The 18,882-nt window shown below is 44.1% G+C and overlaps 2 protein-coding genes across 8 annotated transcripts in view; both read right to left on the bottom strand.

The window, feature by feature from the left end:
- Positions 1-2,308: 2,308 nt before the first annotated feature.
- On the bottom strand, positions 2,309-5,648 carry CHST2 (carbohydrate sulfotransferase 2). The gene has a single exon (XM_090147348.1). The coding sequence runs from the start codon at positions 5,560-5,562 to the stop codon at positions 4,279-4,281; it is 1,284 nt and encodes a 427-aa protein (XP_090003474.1). The 5' UTR covers positions 5,563-5,648; the 3' UTR covers positions 2,309-4,278.
- A 5,029-nt stretch (positions 5,649-10,677) lies between these two features.
- Positions 10,678-18,882, bottom strand: part of U2SURP (U2 snRNP associated SURP domain containing) — a 46,243-nt gene continuing 38,038 nt past the window's right edge. For all 7 annotated transcript variants that reach the window (XM_090147344.1, XM_090147345.1, XM_031596284.2 and 4 more), the window contains 3 exons: positions 17,982-18,100; positions 17,142-17,318; positions 10,678-15,866 (listed from right to left, as the gene is read on the bottom strand). In XM_090147344.1, coding sequence (XP_090003470.1) covers positions 15,728-15,866; positions 17,142-17,318; positions 17,982-18,100 — 435 coding nt within the window. In that variant the 3' untranslated portion in view covers positions 10,678-15,727. The remainder of the gene's footprint in view (positions 15,867-17,141; positions 17,319-17,981; positions 18,101-18,882) is intronic.

The following is an 18,882-nucleotide window of genomic DNA, read 5'->3' as shown; positions in this document are numbered from 1 at the left end:
TGTTTTTGACTTTATAACAGTCATGCCCACGTTTTCAGTAGATCTTTCTGAGAAACTCTGATACAAATGCGAACTACATCCAATGACCGTCAGGGCAATTACCAGAGCACTATTAGAGATGGACATAACAAGAGCAGGCAGTCTCACGATTGCTTACAGCTTTCATATTAAATCTGCTTGTTCTATTCACACACATGATTCCGGCAGAGTAATATTTCTCTTGGTATAACACCTTTGATTGAAATGGCACTGGAGTGAGAACATTTGTGATCCATTTGATGAAGGCAGGCAGCATTTGCCCAGTGTTCCAGCTGTTCACGTTAAGCAGCCTCACAAAACACAATTGGTTTTCATTGGTCCAAAGAGACTCATGTCTGCATTTTGAGGGAAGCACGGGCGTAAAACTGAAGTACTGTCTCTAAGATCATCCCTTGCAGAATGCAGAAGCTCATGTGAAACCCCCCTTTGCTTTCAAAGACACTTAAAAACACACTACATAAATTAAAAATTGAAGAGAGAAAAAGAATTAAACCAGACTTCTTCTCGTGGCCTAAGGGATGAAAAATACTTGTTTCAGAATTGATTACAGCCAGCAGTAGTTCATCTCTGGAGACCCAAGCTCAATTCGTAACTGAAAAACAAGGTTTGTGGTTTTAAATTAAGGCAGTTCCGTTCCTCTTCCCACTCACAGTGTGAAGTCAAACACCTGACAATGTACAAAGTGGTCAGAACAAGGACTTCCTCCTTTTGTTAGAAAGACTCAAAGATACCTCATGCAACCATTTTTTCCTTTATCAGCATTTAGTAAGTTGCAACTTGCACACTTCTGCACATCTTGTGTTTTAAATTGATTCAGCGCTTGGAGGGCAGAGGGTTTTCATGTGCTTTTGTGCAGGTAGCAATCATGACCATTAAAAATGCTTCTACAATTTTCTGCATTTGTCAAAAGCAGAAAACAGCACATAGTCAAGTGCTGACCTTTTTGTTCTAACAAAATAACATGCCAAGTCCTAAAAATGGTCTCCATCTCAATTCAGTGCAACTTAGTGCACTCAGCATCTCATTTATGTTATTGATTCTTCACTAATACAAGCACTATCTCCAGCTTAAGAAGCACGCTGTAATTAAATCAACCAAAAGCAAGCACAGGCATTATTTTTAAGCATAAGAGTCAAGTGTTATTTAAGTACTCCAGCCTCTGCTAGATGTCTTCCCAACAACAGGCAGAGATCTTTGGAACCATGTCCATAATCTTTTACATAGTCTATTTTTCCTCTATCATTTTCTAAATTCAAAACTTTTTTTTTTTTTTAATTTCTCTAATCCTCTTTTCTGAATATACAAAAGCACTAAAAATGGCCTCTTTTAACTGCCAGTTGTTAATACTTATTCAATAGAGCAGCATACAGGGCAGGGCTCAGCCCAGCAGCACTGTACAAAGGCAGAGTCCCACTCAATTCTCCTGAAGCTTTGCCTAAACTAAACTGCAGTCCTTCATTTCAACAAAAGAAGCTTTGCATTACTACATCCATCCATAAAAACATGCCCAGGTATAGTTGGAATGTGCGCTGGGTGATTCCTTGCTGCAGTGTAGTAGGTGGAGCTCAAATTATGGACCAGATTCAGATGGCATAACTCTACTGACACACCATTCGTATCATCGAAGTGAAGCAGATGCTTCTAGTACAGTGTGAGAAGCACAGCCAGCACTCTCTCAGAATGACAGAAAGCACTTTTTAATATTAAAAAGAGACTTCTAAAAGCTAAGTTCATCAGGATTATCTATTCCATACTCCAAAAGTCGATTCCTGATCACTCAACCACAAAACTTTTGCAGAGGAGAGCAAGGAATTCTGCACACACACACGAACCCAAAATAAAAGAGCTTATGCTGACAGTGCTGCCGTGTGAAAGCCCCACTTAGAAACTGCATCAAAGCTTCACACTCCAGACAGCAGATCTGATGCCACAGACACAGCAACCACTCCAGCAGAAGCTGGGCTCCCTGTCCCTGCGGGAGCACACGGCTCTGCAGAGGCACTGCAGCCTCCCCGGGCGCTGCTGGCAGCAGAGCTGGGAGTGCTGTGTGGCTGCTGCCACGAAAAGCATGGGCAGTTCATGCAGCAGCAGACAGACAAAAAGCCAGTGACGTGCTCTATTAGCAGATGGGATTTTCAAGCACTGTCTCAGGGCACACCGACTGGGAAAAAAAAGCAGGCTACAGCCCAAACCCAGTCAGTCTGAAATCCACTCGGCATCTAAGCAAACACATACAGTAGTAACACAAAGCACCACATTCCACAGAAGGACACTGCACCTTAGCCTGTATTTCAAATACCAAATTAACTATCCCTTCCACTTTTAACGCTTCCATCTGCAATTTGGGAATATGTCCTAACAGGCCAATTATAACATTTCCCAGTGACCCTTACCACTAATGTGTTTAGGCTGACAGTGATGAACTAAGGGAATGAGCATGTGAATTGGTCATTCAGCAAGGGTATAGGCAATCTTATGCTATGATCTTCTTACTAGTTTATTAGATGTCTATTTCCTCTTCAGAGCAAGTTTAAGAGCTAATCCCAGAATTTCATCAAGAATTCAAACAGCACAGCAGCCAGCTATCATCTGTTTAACTTAAAGGCAAATACAGGAAACAGACACTTTACACATCAGTAACAATTGCACACACACACACTTATTGCATCCTATCTGTATAAATTAATTTTCACAAATCCATTTTGCTTTCCCTACCCATACTCACATTCACAGAAAGCACAACACACAGACAATGTGAAACACTTTCTGTAGAAAAGCCTACGGGCTCCTATGAGAATAGTCTGGCAAAACCACTTTTGTTTAAAAACCCAAGTTCCAAAATGAGCCTTCAAAGAGCATCAGAGACCCACCACCAAGATGAAATGTACTCGAGGTGACCACACTTTCCATGTGCAACCATCACATGATCTTTATTAAACCAGGACTTTTTCAGGAAATTATAAAAGTAGTAGCAAAACCCCATATTTTTCATCAAGTTTAACAACAGGACAGTCTCTCTCAGCAGAGCTCCCAGACAGAGCCAGACCACCATCTGGCTCCATCGCGGAGCAATGACAACTCACACAAGCGAGCAGCACTCTGAATGCAGGCACTCGGGTGGCTCCACACAGCTCCGTTACAGCCATGAACACACAGCTGCACGCGTTGTCCCTCCTCAGAACAGAAACACACCCTCAGACACTCAAACAAGGGGGAAAATACAACATTTTATGCATTTTTCTACGCTTCCCTGCTACGCCTGTTACCAAAGAACGTCAAGAAATATCTTAAATATCTCACTGCATTGTTAGCACTATATAATATATATAACTTTAATTGTTTTCACACATGCTAATGTTGCCAGTATGATAAATGTCTTTTTAAATCCTGCAGTTTTGTCACACTTCTGTTTGACGGTGACTCCCAGGCATACATATCAAGACAAAAATAAATACTGCTCTGGTGGCAAACACTTCAGAACTCTTAGGACGCTAATACAGTGGCACTTAAAGACTTTTTAAATACAACAACAAAAGACAGTTGTTAAATAGAAGCCTGCTCTGACACAGCTACAGAACCCGCACAGCATCTGTGAGTCCATCCCTGTTTGTGCACGAACAGCTTCTGATCTTCAGACACGTCAATGTTACACTCCAGCCCTCTGCCCGTAACCTTAAAAAAAGCCCTCGGTGCTATTCCAAGCAAGCCTCCCCTCTAGCTGTACATCAGCATCACTGTAATTCCCAAACAATTGAGGTAATTATAAAAATGAATATCATTTATTGTTTGTTACTCTCATGTCTTAACACTTACTTCCATACAAAAGCCTGATTTTCAGCATCGCTTCCCAAGGGCATCTCCTCTTCACCCAGGGAGACATAAATGGACAAGAAATTGTGCCGGAGTTTTTGCTACCACCTTCCAGCCCACACGAACTCCATAAATAAGGTTTTGGTAGGGGAGGCTCCCCCAGCATTTTAGAGAAGGGGAAAGGGAGCTTCCACACATTTTCAGTTCCACTTTATTTTCTGTTTTAAGTTGCATCTAACCCAATGCAAGTGAAGGAAAAAAAAAAAGAAAGAAAGAAAGAAAGAAAAAAAAAAAAAAAAAAAACAACCAGAAATCATCACATTACTACTGCATGTTACCCTTCAGCAGTCTTTGGAGGAACCCAGAACCCTCTCCTGACCCCCACTCTCCCACCAGGCCAGAGGAGCTCGGCCACACGGCGCTGCCCGCTCACAGCCGCGGCTTCCTGAGCAACGTTCTGCTTAAGTCCTTCACTTCTTCGGGGCTGCCGACCCGCTCGTAGCCCAGCAGGGCCATGGGCTGCTGGCAGTACTCCTCCACCTGCTTGATCTGCTGGAAGCTGAGCGCAGTCCTCCAGGCGCTCAGCGCCTGCGTGGCATTCCGGGCCGATACCACAAAGGGTTTGGAGGAATAGCCGGGGCCGCTGGTCATGTTGAGGGTGAACTTCTCCATCTCCGGGCTGACCGCCAGGTTAACGAAGCCGTAGACCTGCCGCAGGGTCTTGATGGGCTCCATCACCAGGTCCTCGTAGCGCACGGCCATGTAGTTACCCCGCAGCCAGTCGGGGGGGTGCAGGGCGGTCTGCAGGGTCTTGGCCATACTGCTACAGATGACCTCCATGGCACCCAGGGCGTGGTAGTCCGAGCCGCCCCCGCCATCCTTCTTCCCACCCAGCTTGTGGCCGGCGTCGAGGAAGGGCATGCGGTGGATGCGGGGGTCGCGGCTCCTCACCACCTGCAGGCTCTCCCGGATGAGGCCGTGTCGGGATTTGATGCGGGAGCTGGCGACCGCCCGCGGGTCCCGCACCAGGTGGATGACTTTGAGGTCCAGGGTGGGGTCCCGCATGAGCGGGGCGAGGACGGCCAGGTCAAAGACGCGCACGCCCTTGATGACCAGCGTGCGGTACTTGTGGCACTCCTCCTGGAAGCGGCTGAGGCGCTGCGGGGGACACTTCTTGCACACGCGGTCGTCCACCATGCCCACCACCTCCTTGCGGTAGGCCGGGCACAGGGGGGACGAGCAGATCACCTTGTTGGTGGCCGCCCCGAAGATGCCCAGCGTCGTCAGGTTCTTCCCGGCGCCCGCCGTGCTGTACAGCTGGAACACGGAGAGGTCGCAGCGGTACAGGGAGCTCAGCATGTCGCGGGCCGCTCCCTGCAGCGAGACGGCGTCCCCGGGGTACAGCTTCTGCCAGACGTGCCACACGGGCTCGTAGAGAAAGAACACCTCGGGGTTCTGGTTGAAGAGCTCCCCGAAGAAGGACGACCCGGAGCGCCAGGTGGTGAACACGTACACCAGCTGCCGCCGCCCGCTCTGCGGAGCGCTGCTCCCGGCCGGCGGCGGAGGGGGCCGCTGTCGGGGGACGGCCGGGGGCTCCCCGCAGCGCCGCGGCTCCCGCCGCCACTTGTACTCCAGCAGGTTGAGGGCGGCGAGGAGCAGCAGGAGCGCGTAGCCCAGGCAAAGCGCCAGCGCTTTCCGCCGGCACACTTTCATGCTGGGCGGCGGCGGCGGCGGGGCCAACTGTTGCTCAGCGCCCCGGCGCCCCGGGGCCCGCGGCGGGCAGCAGGGCGCACCGCCCCCGGCGCCGTCTCCCGGCCGGCCCCCCGCTCCCGGCCCGCATGGCGCAGCCGCCGCGACGGCCCCTCCGCCGCCCCCGCCCCGCGCTGCCCTACTTAGCGGCAGCCGCGCGGCCGCCCGCGCTTATTCCGCGCCGCCATCGCCGCGCGGCCGCGGCCGCCGGGGCGAGGCGACACCGCGCTCCGCTCCGCCCCGCGGCGCGGCGGACGGGCGGGGACCGCGCAGCGCATCGCACCGCATCGCATCGCGGCGCATCCCGTCCCCGCCCCGAGCGGGGGGAGCCCCGGCCGCCGCCGCGCCGCCGAGCGGCCGCGGAGGTGCGGCCCGGAATGGCGGCGCTCCGCCCCGCGTCCCCATTGGCCGCGGCCGCCGCAGTGCCCCGGCCCGCACCGTGCGGATCGGGCTGCGGGCTGAGCTGCGCGCCGCTGCGGCGCTCCCTCGGCTTTGTCCCCGCCGGTCCGCGGCCCCGCACCGCTTCGGCACCGCCCGGGACTCGCGGCGCCGGCCGTACCCGTCCACGGGCTCCCGTCTGCGGCTCCGGGGCGGCGCCGCCGGACCCGGCTGCACGGAAAGCGGCGACCCCGAAGTTTGCTCCAAGCGCCGCGGGGCGGGGGAAGGAGCGGGAAGGAAAGGCTGAGAGGGAGCGCGGGGGGCTCTGCCTCTGCCCTGCGCGTAGTCAGAACCCCGCTCTGAGCGGAGCAGGTTGCGGCTGCTGTACGGTACAGGAGGTACATCTCCGGAGTGGGTGACGGATAAAGACTGGTATGGAAGGCCCTCTACTCCGTTTCCTATGCTTGTTATTGTAACAGCTGCCGGAACCCACACCTCCTCCTTTTCCTCTCCAACTTTCCCAAAAGCAAAAGACCCCACTTGACTTCTGCCCCCGCTGCTTCAGGAACACGTATCCTCCTTCGGTTCTGAACGACGTGTGTGACTGCTCCTGCTGACCCGGCCTTGCTGGGATGTTTTGTCCCCCTCCAGTTCTCTGAGCACACAGCTGTGCCCCCACACAGCGCTGCAGGCAGAGAGCTGTACACACAACCCTTGGTATTGGAGAGAAGCCACCAGTTCATCAAAAGGCAAGGGAGAAGGGAAGCTTTTTATTTTTAAAACCTACAGCAGAGGGAACACTTAAAGCCACACTGCACAGATGAAGCAAATCTGGTTGGCAAAATAAATTGCAAGCTTACTCCTGATGAGCTTATAATGACTGACCTGCAGCCACTGACACAGTACGTATAATGCACAGGGTGCACCTCTGAAATAGGCTGCACTTGGAAATTTGCAATTATTTTATTCTTTAGACCCAAACTTTGAGTTCTCTGCATGCAAGAACAGCCTCTGCTTGTAACCCTTCTATGAAGTTAAGGATCTCCTGCTCCCATGGTGGTAACCCCTGGTGAAGGTGAGGCAGCCTCCATCCCCTGAAGCAAAAGCATTCATTTTTAGCTCTGGAATGCACTGATCTAGACATTAGAAGCTGTAACGGGGTTTCTGCTGTCTGTGCCTCGAGTGCTGTCAGGAGCACTGTTCCACTCCTGCTCAGGAAACCCTGGCTCCATAGCAGCTCTGTAAGCTAACCCACGTGCTGCACAATGGAGCTGTATTTTTCAGAATGTATTTTTTCCCGTGCAGGTGGACTCACGCAGCCAGGTTTGGTGCAGCTGCAGCGTTCAGCCCTCTTGGAGCAAGTTTCAGACTTGGTCACCATGTGTAAGACACTCAGCATCAGTGAATATTCATTATGCTTTTATATATATATATATATATATATACACATATATATACACACACACACACACATTAACTTATATACATATATATACATACATGACAGATTTCTATGGCCTCCTTTCAATTCACACCAAATTTGTTTTTTCAAAACTGTCCACATGTCTCTTTCCCTTAAATCTTATTTGTTCCCCATAACCTTATTTCTAGGTCAATTTCACCTTTAAACACTGCATCTTGCTTGCTTTGGTGGAGCCAAACCCCACCCCTCTCGCCATGCAGGTACACTGTAATAGTGTGCAGAGGGATGGTGTAACTACAGCACATCCTTCATCCTGCACAGATTCACTCTGCAAAATCCCCTCATCCTTCAGCTATAAATAAGTCAGCTGCACTTATCTCACACTGTAGCGAGTTGGGTAACCATGAGTAAAATTCCCTATTCAAGCTACAAGAGAAAAACATTTTTTGTATTTAATGCTTAAATATTTTATGCTCCACTTCAATATTTTATACTTGGCGATTATATTTAGGCTTTTTATATGTAATATTTAGAAAACGCCGATCTAAAAGCTGGATGTTTGTCACCCCCATTCATGAGACAGGTCTCTGAGCTCTGCCCACCATTGTGCTGGGATGAAGCTGACCAAGCACCGTGCTGCAGCACTGGATCTGGGTGTGACTTCTGATGCTTCGGGACCTTGCTGTGTTCAGGGGGTGAGGTGGAGGAGATACCTTTGTGAGGTGAAGTTTCAGCAAGATGTGATCTGTTAAGGCTGGTTAATTTGGGATGAAAAACAGAGGCTTGTGCTGTTATATATCTAGAATGCAAGTCCTGGGCATTAATTTAAAACTCCCATATCTAACCCGATCCATTTGAGAGGAACGTTAATGCCAAATTCCTCAAATGCTGCCCCGAAGTGAGGTTCTTAAAACCAAAGTGATACAGACCACCAACTGTGAACGAAAGCTATGTAAAAACAGAGAGGCTGCCCAAACTGGAACATCTACCAATTTGTTTAAGACTATTTTCGCATCGCCAGATGGGTGAGAGAAGACTGCCCAGCAGTCTTTAAAGCGACAAACATTCATATTTTGCACCCTCCCTTTCAGCACCGTGCTCAGCTTCCTACAGCCCGTGCTATTTCATGCAGCAGTGCTGCGCCACAGAACGCACCCATTTCCAACAGTGCTTCAACAGCCATCCCATTAACTGATGGAGCTGCAGTCGGCCTCTACAGTGCTGGTTTGCTCTTCAGATGTTCCTTCTGAGCAGCGTGTGCAAAAGCGGTGCTGCAGAAGGTGCTGATGTGGGCTAAAATTAAAGCAGGTGTTGTTCAAGTCATAAACAGAAATAGAGGGCCAACTGGAGAGCCCATCTGGAGCAAGCTGTGCCCTGCCCCCACATTTCTCCACTATATTTACCTCCACTTACACAGGTGACATTTTCAATAAAGTTAATTTCAATAAATATTTATAAATTCCTGTTTGCGCAGCTGAAGGAATCCTAGAATTTTATGAGTGTCCTGAGGACATTACAGCGCAGTTAAGTCTTCACTTGACTTTTATTAAAATTAAAAACCCTTTCTCAGCTGTTCTGTAACTGTTCTACGTTACAAAGGAAATTAAGAGATTCTAGTCTTATAACCGCATACCTTACACAACATCACTGCACAGTTTCACATCAAAAACCTCAAACCCTTTGGCATGGCGCATCCAAGAGCCAACTTAGCTGCACTGCACCAATGCTCTGCTCTCTCCCACACCCACATTAGGGTATCCCAACCCTTTCACAACCAAATTCGTGAACCAGAGTTAATGGTTAAAAGAGTGTTAAAAGATAATGGTTAATTAGCATTATCACACTCTCCAACCCCAGGCATGCATTGCCCAGGCACCCCTCTATCTCTGGTCAGCACATCTCTCCCTCTGGTTGGCAGCCCCATACCAGGGGCTGTCCCCAGGCTACGTGGAGGTTCCACACTTGCTTGCAGCTGACCCCTTACAGACAAGGGCATGAAGAGTACAGCTGGCGGTCTGTCTTTAGGCAAGCAGCTAATGGAAGTTTTCCAGGCCACACAACAGCAAAAACTGAGAAAGTAGTTCCAGCAGTGTTGCAACATACCGTGTTTCTTGCCTGTAAGCTTTAAGTGAAGACTAAATAACTGGAACATTCATATGATCCCTCCCAAGTGATTACTCTGGGCTCTAACATCAACAAGAGATCATTCGTATTCCAGCCCTTCCCATCATGCGGGGCCACATGAACTCTCTTCCTCCTTTCCTGTCTTTGGCAGACGTTGCAGGAACTAAACGGCCTCAGAGCTGTTTGCACCTCTCAGAGATGATGGGCACAAACTTACAGGAAAAGAAGGGAGTAGAGAGAGGCAGAGCCCACAGTTCACTGCAGAGAGATGGCCCTGCTTCCACTTTTCCCCCTCCTGGATGCTTCACAGCACATACACTGCCCACCCCTGTGCTCACACTGTCTTTCCACAGAGACTCAGCTCAGCCTACTGAAGCAATGCATGCACCCATTCGGCTTGCTTTGCCAGGCTACCTTTCTCCAGGTGCAGCAGGATCCTGCAGGTCTTCAAGTAGTTGAACAAGTGGGATGCAGAGTACAGCATTCACTCAGACCATCTTTTCAACACGAATAATCCAGATCATCGTCTGAAGTTGATTGTTAACAAGGGACCCATTGTCAAGAATGAGGAGCACCCTGCCCACCATCTGATTCCTGCACTGAGTCACTTTAACCCACCAAGCCAGCAGGAAGTCAATTGCATGAAAAACTTAAGAAAAAGCTTTTTCTCTTAATGAATTGGTTACTTATGGGGCAGAAAAGACAGACAAGCATCAGAGCAGGAGGCATGGAGAGGCAGGAACAGTACCCGCAGCGCACAGCAGCAGCAAAAGGCCGTGACTGGCTCAGCTGTAACTCACACCCTCATACAGCACTACACAGGCCTCACTTCCTTCACTTGAAGTTCCTGCAAACAATTTCAGGGGTTGAAGAGCTGCTCATCACCTTAATATCTAAGCAGTTCCTCCAAGCGGGAGATTCTTTGTTCAAGAGAGGATTATAGGAGCAACCCCAGTGAACAGCACAAGCCTTGTTAGTGGGTTTCTAAGAAACAAGGTCACTGCTAACAGCAGGAGCACAGCAGCAGCATTACTGGACAACGCGGGAATGATCAGAGTCGGCCACCAGATGAGCTGGCAAAAGTAAGAAACCGTTGTTTGCAGAACACATATGCACATGCATTTTAGCAGGTTAAAAATAAAACCATTACTGGATATTGGCAAACTGACAATTTTATTGTCACCGCGTCATTTGGGAAATTTTCTGCATAGAATACAAACAAAATAAGACAAAAAAGTTCATGTGAAACTACCGTTTCCTCTTTAGGTAACCACGAACAGAAAACTTTCCAGCTTATGACAGTCACACATTAAGACATCCCTGCACAAGGTTAGACATCAGAGTGACAAATGGAACCAGCTTACCCGTGAAAACTGACTGTGCTGACAGAAGCGAGTGGAGGAAAAAATTTATGCAATATATATTTAAGATTTCTGCATTCTACACAAGGAAAATACACGTGGACAAAATTAATTAATATTTGAGTTACGATTCTCACAAGAGTGGCTTTAATACTAGATAGCAGCAGTTACAGCAGCATGAACAGGTGGCACACTGAACGTCTTGCAGTATCTCACGCAGTAATGACAAGATGACATTTCCAAGTATTACTCTGTTTGAATAAAACAGTTTTAGGAACTTAACGTCCTTATTAAACTATTTCCTAGGTTTGAGTGCAGGTGTCAGATCTGTAACTCGTCAAATCTCACATTACTAACCAGTTGATTTTAGAAAAAGTGAACCATGAAATTCTCATACAGACTACTCCACAGTCACTGTCTTCAGCTGTAGAGAATTCATTTCTCTTATTGGACCTCCGTAACTAACCCCAACATCTAGAAGTCTTTCACAAAGGAATATATGGAAAGAGATCAGGTTAGGTTAAGAAGGCAGTGATTCAAATATTCATCAAAAGCTTTTACCTTAATGCACCCGAGTATTTGAGTTCTTGTGTAATTGTGCAGCACAGACACAAAATAGTTGAACAAAACCTTGCCCCAAATCCCTCAAGAGGCTGTGCCCAAGGTCAGCAAGCCAGCAATCTAGCAAAGACACAAAATTCAGACCTCACTCCATGTGCAGTAGTACAAGTTCTTCAAATTCGTATCTGTTAGAAGCACAAATTCCAAAGGTCTGTAAATGTATGTGGTCAAAGAAAAAAAAAGATGAAAGATGATCAAAATGTATTGCCATTTTTGGTTGATCTTGCTTTTCGTATCACAAGATTCTATTTTTTTTTTCCTTGTTTACAGTTCAGAGACTTGAGAAGTTTTTAATATGAAAAGAACACACCTCAAGCAGGGGTTGACTCCTAAGAAGCTTTGAGCACTCCATGCTTAGAAATCTCAAGTATTATTCATGCCAAATTAGAGTACCAGTACAATTTTCACAGTTCCAGCTTCCGCCTTGAAAACGCTTTGAATAAAACCTTACAAATTGAAAACTATCTCAGTGCTGGGGCCTGGAATCAACTATCAGTACATGTCTTTAAGGCAGCTCAAGTCTTTCTTCATAGAAACAAACTATTTTTTAAGAAGTACATGCAATAGAGAAGAGGATATGCATATGCCAATATGTATCCTCACAGCTTAAGGCAGGGGGAGAGAAGAGCATTTTGAGCGTTTGGTTTGTTCCAAAAACTAAAAAATAATAAAATCAATCAGGATCGAGTTTGGGCGTAACCTCTTCAAATTACTGCTTTTTTTCACTGGGACTGATGCACTAATCAAGTATTCAGGTAGTTACAGTTCTAAATGCATGCTCTGGAAAACATTGTTAGCCTTGGTGACAAATGCTTTATTCTCACACTTCAGAGCCTCCAACGGGGAAGCAAAACACTTGCACAGCATCCAGTGCCTACATACGAACCTCAACTTTCAGAAATCAGCTCTTCCTCAAGAACTGTATTGCAAAGTGTATATGCAGCTGCTGTGCAGAGGAGTCAAAGGAAGTCACAGGGTTTCAAAAGAAGCTAATTGTGAACGCTTCTGTATACCGATACGGAAAGCATGTGAACCAGGAGGAGACTGTACACAGCCAAGCAGATTTTTTCCACCACTCCAAGTGTGGGTGCAATTCTTACAAAGGTTCACACAAGAGAGGACTGGTTCAGAATTAAAAAAAAAAAAAATGAATTGCAGGTCTATGCCTAGAAGATGTTTGCACAAATACCAAAATGCCCCATAATATTCAATGTCATCTCAAGCACCAGGTAGGCTTCATCTAAGTTAGTCCCTACCTGGGACTAACATATATTCAGTTTATAAGGTGAGCCCACCCCCCCAGAGCCCCAGTCCCATGCTGAGATGAGCCCAAAGAGCTGGTATTTCAGGCTGCAGGGCACTGCTCAGCCATACCACAACTCAGCGGCAGCAAGCTGCATTGGTTTCCTTGCTTTCGAGAAACCTCATCACCCAAGCATGAACATTTCTCTTTGGTACCAGGGGTGGGAGAAAACAAAAAATCCCTTATCCACTCATGGCTCCTCTCCCTCCCAAAGCCAAGGGTTGGATACTCACTGAATATGGAGTGTTAAAAGATAATGGGCTGTCCCCACGTACAATCAGAAATAGCATTTCAAAACACTGGATCACATCACCTTGGGTTAGAGCTTTTCCACAAGGCTTCATGTCAAACCCACTTTCTGAATCCGAGATCAAAACTAAAAGATGTCCACCCTATGTAAAACAGAGGCTTTTTCACCCCTAGACACAGCATGGTGTGCTGCTTCCCCCTTCTCTTTGCAGAAAAGTCAAGGTATGAACAAAGCTACTTATAAGACCATGGAAGAAAATGAAGAGTAGATAGGACCAAAAGGTGTTCAACCAGGGGAGTGAGGGGGTAGGAACTAAACTAAAAGCCAGCAAAAAAACCCAACAACCACGTATTCAGATTCTTAATTGCTCTGAGTAAGAAAACAGCTTTTCTAAAGTCAGGGATATGAAGCAAAGAGCAAGAGGTAATAAATGGTCATACAGCATTTAGACAACAAAGATACTGATAAGAGGTATAATAAAGCTGATACAAAATAGTCTAACAGGTGTGCTCCTGTAGCTCTGCAGTGCCTTGGTTTGCATCTCTTATAATCACTGATGAAAACACTGCAAAAGCTGAAATCAAAACTAATTTTTGAAGCCTATACACTGAGTGATTTTCTACCCTCAGCACGTTGCCATTTATCACCTCTCCATTTACAAGCAGCTCCAAGATGAAAACAATAGCTTTAAAGAAGTCAATCAGATCTGAAATTAACTTGACTTTAGTACTTGTTTTTTGCTCTAGAAAATTTGATCCACTCTGTGCTAGCTCTGAAGAGAATGTATTTTAGAGGAAAAAAAACCTTAGTTCACAATAGTTCGGCTGCCAGAACCTGTACATCTGAAATGCTGTGCTACAGAAAGAAAAATGCAAGAAAAATAAACTGCCTATTTCTAAAACAAATTTTTCATAATGTAACATAAGAAGCTGCATTCTTCTCATTATTTAGGCATCCGTCCAACACTCCTTGTAAGAAAACCTTTACAGTACACATGCATTCTCCATGCTTCCAGTATTACAGATCATCTCTCAGCTCTCATTAGCAAAGTTTTCAGTTATTTTTCACTTGGTTCTTACATTTAAAATAATCTATATAATCCTGTAACCAAGTCCCCCAGGAGGACAAAAACAAATGGAGAAAATATATATTCTAAATGCAATTTGTACGTTTTTCAGAAGATTTTCTAGATCCTGTTTCTGGAAGTGCTGCCTCCAAGGCTACATATATACACAACAAATATTTTCCCCATCACATTTACAAAATTCTAATAAACATAAAACCTCCAAATCCAGAGATACAATAGCAGGCATCATCCAACACTCTGTGCCTGTATTAAGTGCAGCTGTTTACTTTTAGAAACAGTTCACAGGAGGCCACATCCCTTTATCATGTTTTTATTACAATCTGCCCATACCATCAAGTATAAACATGGAACCCTCCCCCTCTCCTGTCCATCCCATTCCCACATCCCTTCCCCCCCTCAAAGGCTGCACGAGAGAGATCAAGGTGAAACAGTCTGAAAACAAGATGGCCTAATGCTGAACAGGTTTGAAGAGGGGAAAGCCTATCATTCAAAAGTTAGACAGCCTCTCGATTCCAAAAATACAAAACTACGTAATTAAAAATACTTGCTTGGACTTTTTTCTTATTTTGAAGAATTTCTGACAGAAGAATAAATTCCATGAAAACAATGTAAAAAAAAAAAAGTACTTCCAGAGTAAAAATCATTTTTCATTTTTAACTGCAAGCTGATATTACTGTACCTATTCTACAGGAACAAGTCAGAGCATAAGTTTTGCTATCCTTCTATTGATCCCCATTAATGCTGAAAATATAACTTGCTGATATATCATATTATATGATATACATACACGTGATACATCTCTGCAGTACTTTTTTTTAAAATAAAAAAAAATGAACAACCATATTGCCCTGCTTTAAAAAATACTGCCTGGGATTAAAACAGCAAAATACCAAGCAAAGATCTACTTGCAAAGCTGCTCATGTTTGGGACCAGACTGCTCAACTGCTCTTATAGTAAAATATCATGGCAGAAAGGAGAATCCAACCACTGGATTCAAAAGGTGCTTTTATCCGGATAGTCAAGTAGAGGAAACAGGAACAGCTATTACTATACTGAAAACCTATGCACCATAGTATGCCTGAAATGCACAGTACTTCCAAACAAACTATGAATTTCATTAAAATAAATCTGCATCCCCAGTGGGGCAAGAAAACAACGTCTTCATTTTCTGTTCAGATTTTATTTGAAATCTAATTCAAATTGTCAAAGCTACAAAAAAGGGGGAACATTGGAGTTATTTCTGCTATGTCACAACATTCTAAAACAAAATATCACTACTGCCAGCAGATCAGTTACACACATCTGATGAAACTTCTAAACACAAAAATGTTTCATTTGGGAAATAGTCACAAGGAAGATATTTTGTACAATATAAAACAATGACGGGTCTACAGATGCAGATACTCATGAGTATACACGTGCATTCACAAAAAAAAAATCAGGAATGCTTTTTTGTTGGTTTTTTTTCCTTTTCTTTCCTTGTTTTTTTTCTTTTCTTTTTTTTTTTTAAACAGACTGTTCAGGCACAAAAACAAAACTGCATTTCCAGTAAGTGACAGCATCATAAAAAATATCAACATTGTCAGTGTTTGCTTTTCTTTGACTTCTTGTGAGATCTGTGAGGAGAACGGGACTGAGACCTGGATTTTTTCCCTGACTTTTTAGGGGACCTTGACCGTGATCTTCTTGATCTTTTGGGTGTCCTGGAACCAGATGGTGACCTGCAAAAAAATAAAGATGAAAATCTTACAAGATGAAGTTTTTATGTTAAATGCTAACTGGTAACATCAACTTTTTCTACAGTTACTTGGCATTTCTGTTTTGAGATCATCTAAGTACAATCTTTCTCCTATGTTGAAGGGAAGTAAGATAACTGTATCCTGTTTTAAAAAGAAAAGGTAATTTCTGCATTTTAATGTTTTAGATGTATTTTGGCTTTCTCTACTCAGAAACCAGAAGAATAAATGACATCAAATCATGTCCTCCTTAAATCAAAATATGGAATTTACAGCCTTCCAGAAATGCCTTAGTAACCCTGGCTCTTGTGCTTCTAGCAGTCTATATCCACGTGGATGATCTCAGAAGTGAAAGATTATCTTGAACTGTGTTACGCTGAAATCCTTCTGATTTCTGTTCAGCTCATGTTGTAACCCGAGAGAAGCAGAATGGACACCATCGTGTAATCCATGCCTCAGTAATACATTCCATATAACCTCATATATTAATCTCATATCATCTAAATTGAACTGCCATCATATTAACTCTAATGAAAAATAAATCTCAAATACCTTTCTAATTCTAATTGAATTCCTTACTTCTAACAAAAGAATCAGATTAGTGTAAAAATGCTCTACAATTTTTCTCAAGAGCATCACAGGAATTTCTCCTCAGCATGTTTGTGCAATAAGATACTCTAGAGCTCTAAAAAATGTGGCTGAATTAAGACAGAAACAACAACCAAAATACTTAAAGCAACAAAAGCACCAATAATAAGATCTCACTGTAGCCTTAACATTAGCCAGTGGCTAATATTTGTACCAGAATGGAAATCAGGCAATATATACTCTTATAAACAATAACTCATGACACATATCCAACTGCAATTTTATTCATAGAAAAAAAATGTGAGAGAGGAGCTTCATGTACAGAATCATCAGTGAAACATAGAATGCACACTGTAAGAACTACAATTCTATGGCCTACACAAGACTGCCCTATGAAAAGGAAAAGCTGATGAAGAAGCAGGTTGATTTTAAGTAATATTCATCAGTAAGCAGGTAAACAAGAACAGAGAAGTGAACAGTCTTGAGATATCAAGGCTGAAGGACACACACATTTCAGACATGAAGCATCCAAAGACATTAACCAGCAAATAGCAGTGTATTTATTCCATTAGGAGAAAAAAAGTATGTTTTTTTCAGTGTGCTTCGATTAAAATCCTAAGATCTATGTATCTAGCTTTCATACAGATTGAAACAGAACAAATGCCAGCTTACCTTTTGCCTTTTTTACTGACATCTCTTGGAGAGTCTTTATGTGATGACCGAGAACGTGAACTCTCTTTGTGGGACCGTTCAGAGCGCTCTGAGCGCTCCGATTTTGGTGATGGAGATTTTGCTCTTCTACTGCCACTGCTGCGAGATGGGCTAGGGGAAGCACTGTGCCGTCTTTTCCTTTGAAAAGAAAGCATGTTTGTTATATATTACACACACACAGAAGTAAAAATTTGCATGAAGAAAATTGATAAATTGATTCCCTTTCTTTTGCCCATGTAACATTAGACACACTAAAGTAACTGCTTGGAAAAAAAAATAAGACCCGTGACTCATTTTTGTTTATACAGCATAAAAACATTCTGTTACATATTCCTGAAAAGCAAGGCACTTCACCACAATGCTTATTACTACAGAAGATCTGGATATACAAATCTTAGAACATTATATAATCAATTACTCTAGCCTTGCTACTTTGAAGAAATTTCACAAGAGAAGTAATAATTAAGCATTCACAAATTTATTCATTACAGTTTTCTGAAAGCAGCCAATTTACTGATATAAATCAGAGTTAAATATATATCGCTTTCAGTTGGTCATTTTGTTATGGTGTTTCCTCAGGGCTTAAATAATCAGAAAGAGGGTTCTATTCAAAAAGATAAGTCACTTGGGAGAGGAGAAAAATACCAATTCCTTTAACACATGTTTGAAAACTTCATATCTCAAGTGGAAAAAAAAGATGTTTTGTGGTGCAACAATTTCAGGGTTGTTGTTGTAAACAAAGATACTAACTGTGAGGACTGGATTTTCCTCCCAGCTAACTGAATCCAAAGGAAGTCATACCTCTCTTTTCTTGTTGGTGTACATTCCTCCTTTTCCTTCTTCTCCTTGGACCTAGAATCAGATTTTTCTTTGTCCTTCTTGTCCCTTTCTCGTTCTCTTTCCAACTCCTTCTCTTTTTCCTGAATGATTAGAAGAATTCATTATTTCAGATGAGGTACAACTATTAAGTAGTATTAGGTTCTTTATTATCCCTAAGCACCATAAAAGCACTGAATCTGGGAAGTAACTCAGTCACATCATACCCACGCTCCACACATTTACCATTGCTTCTGACAGAAATATTTACTGTAACACAAGCACTGCAAAAGACACGAAAGATGATGGCACCCAATGTGAGGGAGTATATCTGACTATCTACTTAGAAATTAATACTCTCCAATTTTACAAGTTTCAGGGGAAAATATAGCTATAATACATTTTCTAAGTCAAAATAAACATGCAATGAATACAAGGAACCTCTTTCTACTCAAGCATATTTATCGAGCTTCGTGATCCCAAACAGAAAACTGAGACAACTACCAGACACCTAACAACAAAAATAGCAGTCCAGTTCTTCTGCAACTTCCACTCTTAATCACAGAAAGAAAAACTACAATCCATATTTATTGATGAGTAGGACCATTCTGAAAGGAAACTTACCCTCTAGGCACAGATCATGTATCTATCAGAATGTTAGAAAATTAGTTATACAAAAAATAAAGCTAGAACTTCAGCAAGTCTGAACAGAGAGGCAAAAAAGTGTACTTCTCTCAGTCTAATATAGAAAAAACAATCCTTCCTTAACAGATAAGAGACAGATATTCACTGCATACCCTGCATGGAATGGAAGACCAAAAAAGTTGTCATTTTGCTCAAGAGAAAGGAAGGAAAAAAGCAGAGGGGAGGAAGCTGGATAATACAA

This window comes from Phasianus colchicus, chromosome 10 (assembly GCF_987193195.1).
Source record: "Phasianus colchicus chromosome 10, bPhaCol1.hap1.1, whole genome shotgun sequence".
Lineage (NCBI taxonomy): Eukaryota > Metazoa > Chordata > Aves > Galliformes > Phasianidae > Phasianus > Phasianus colchicus.
Note: the sequence above shows the minus strand (reverse complement) of the source record. Positions and strands in the feature narration are given on the sequence as shown.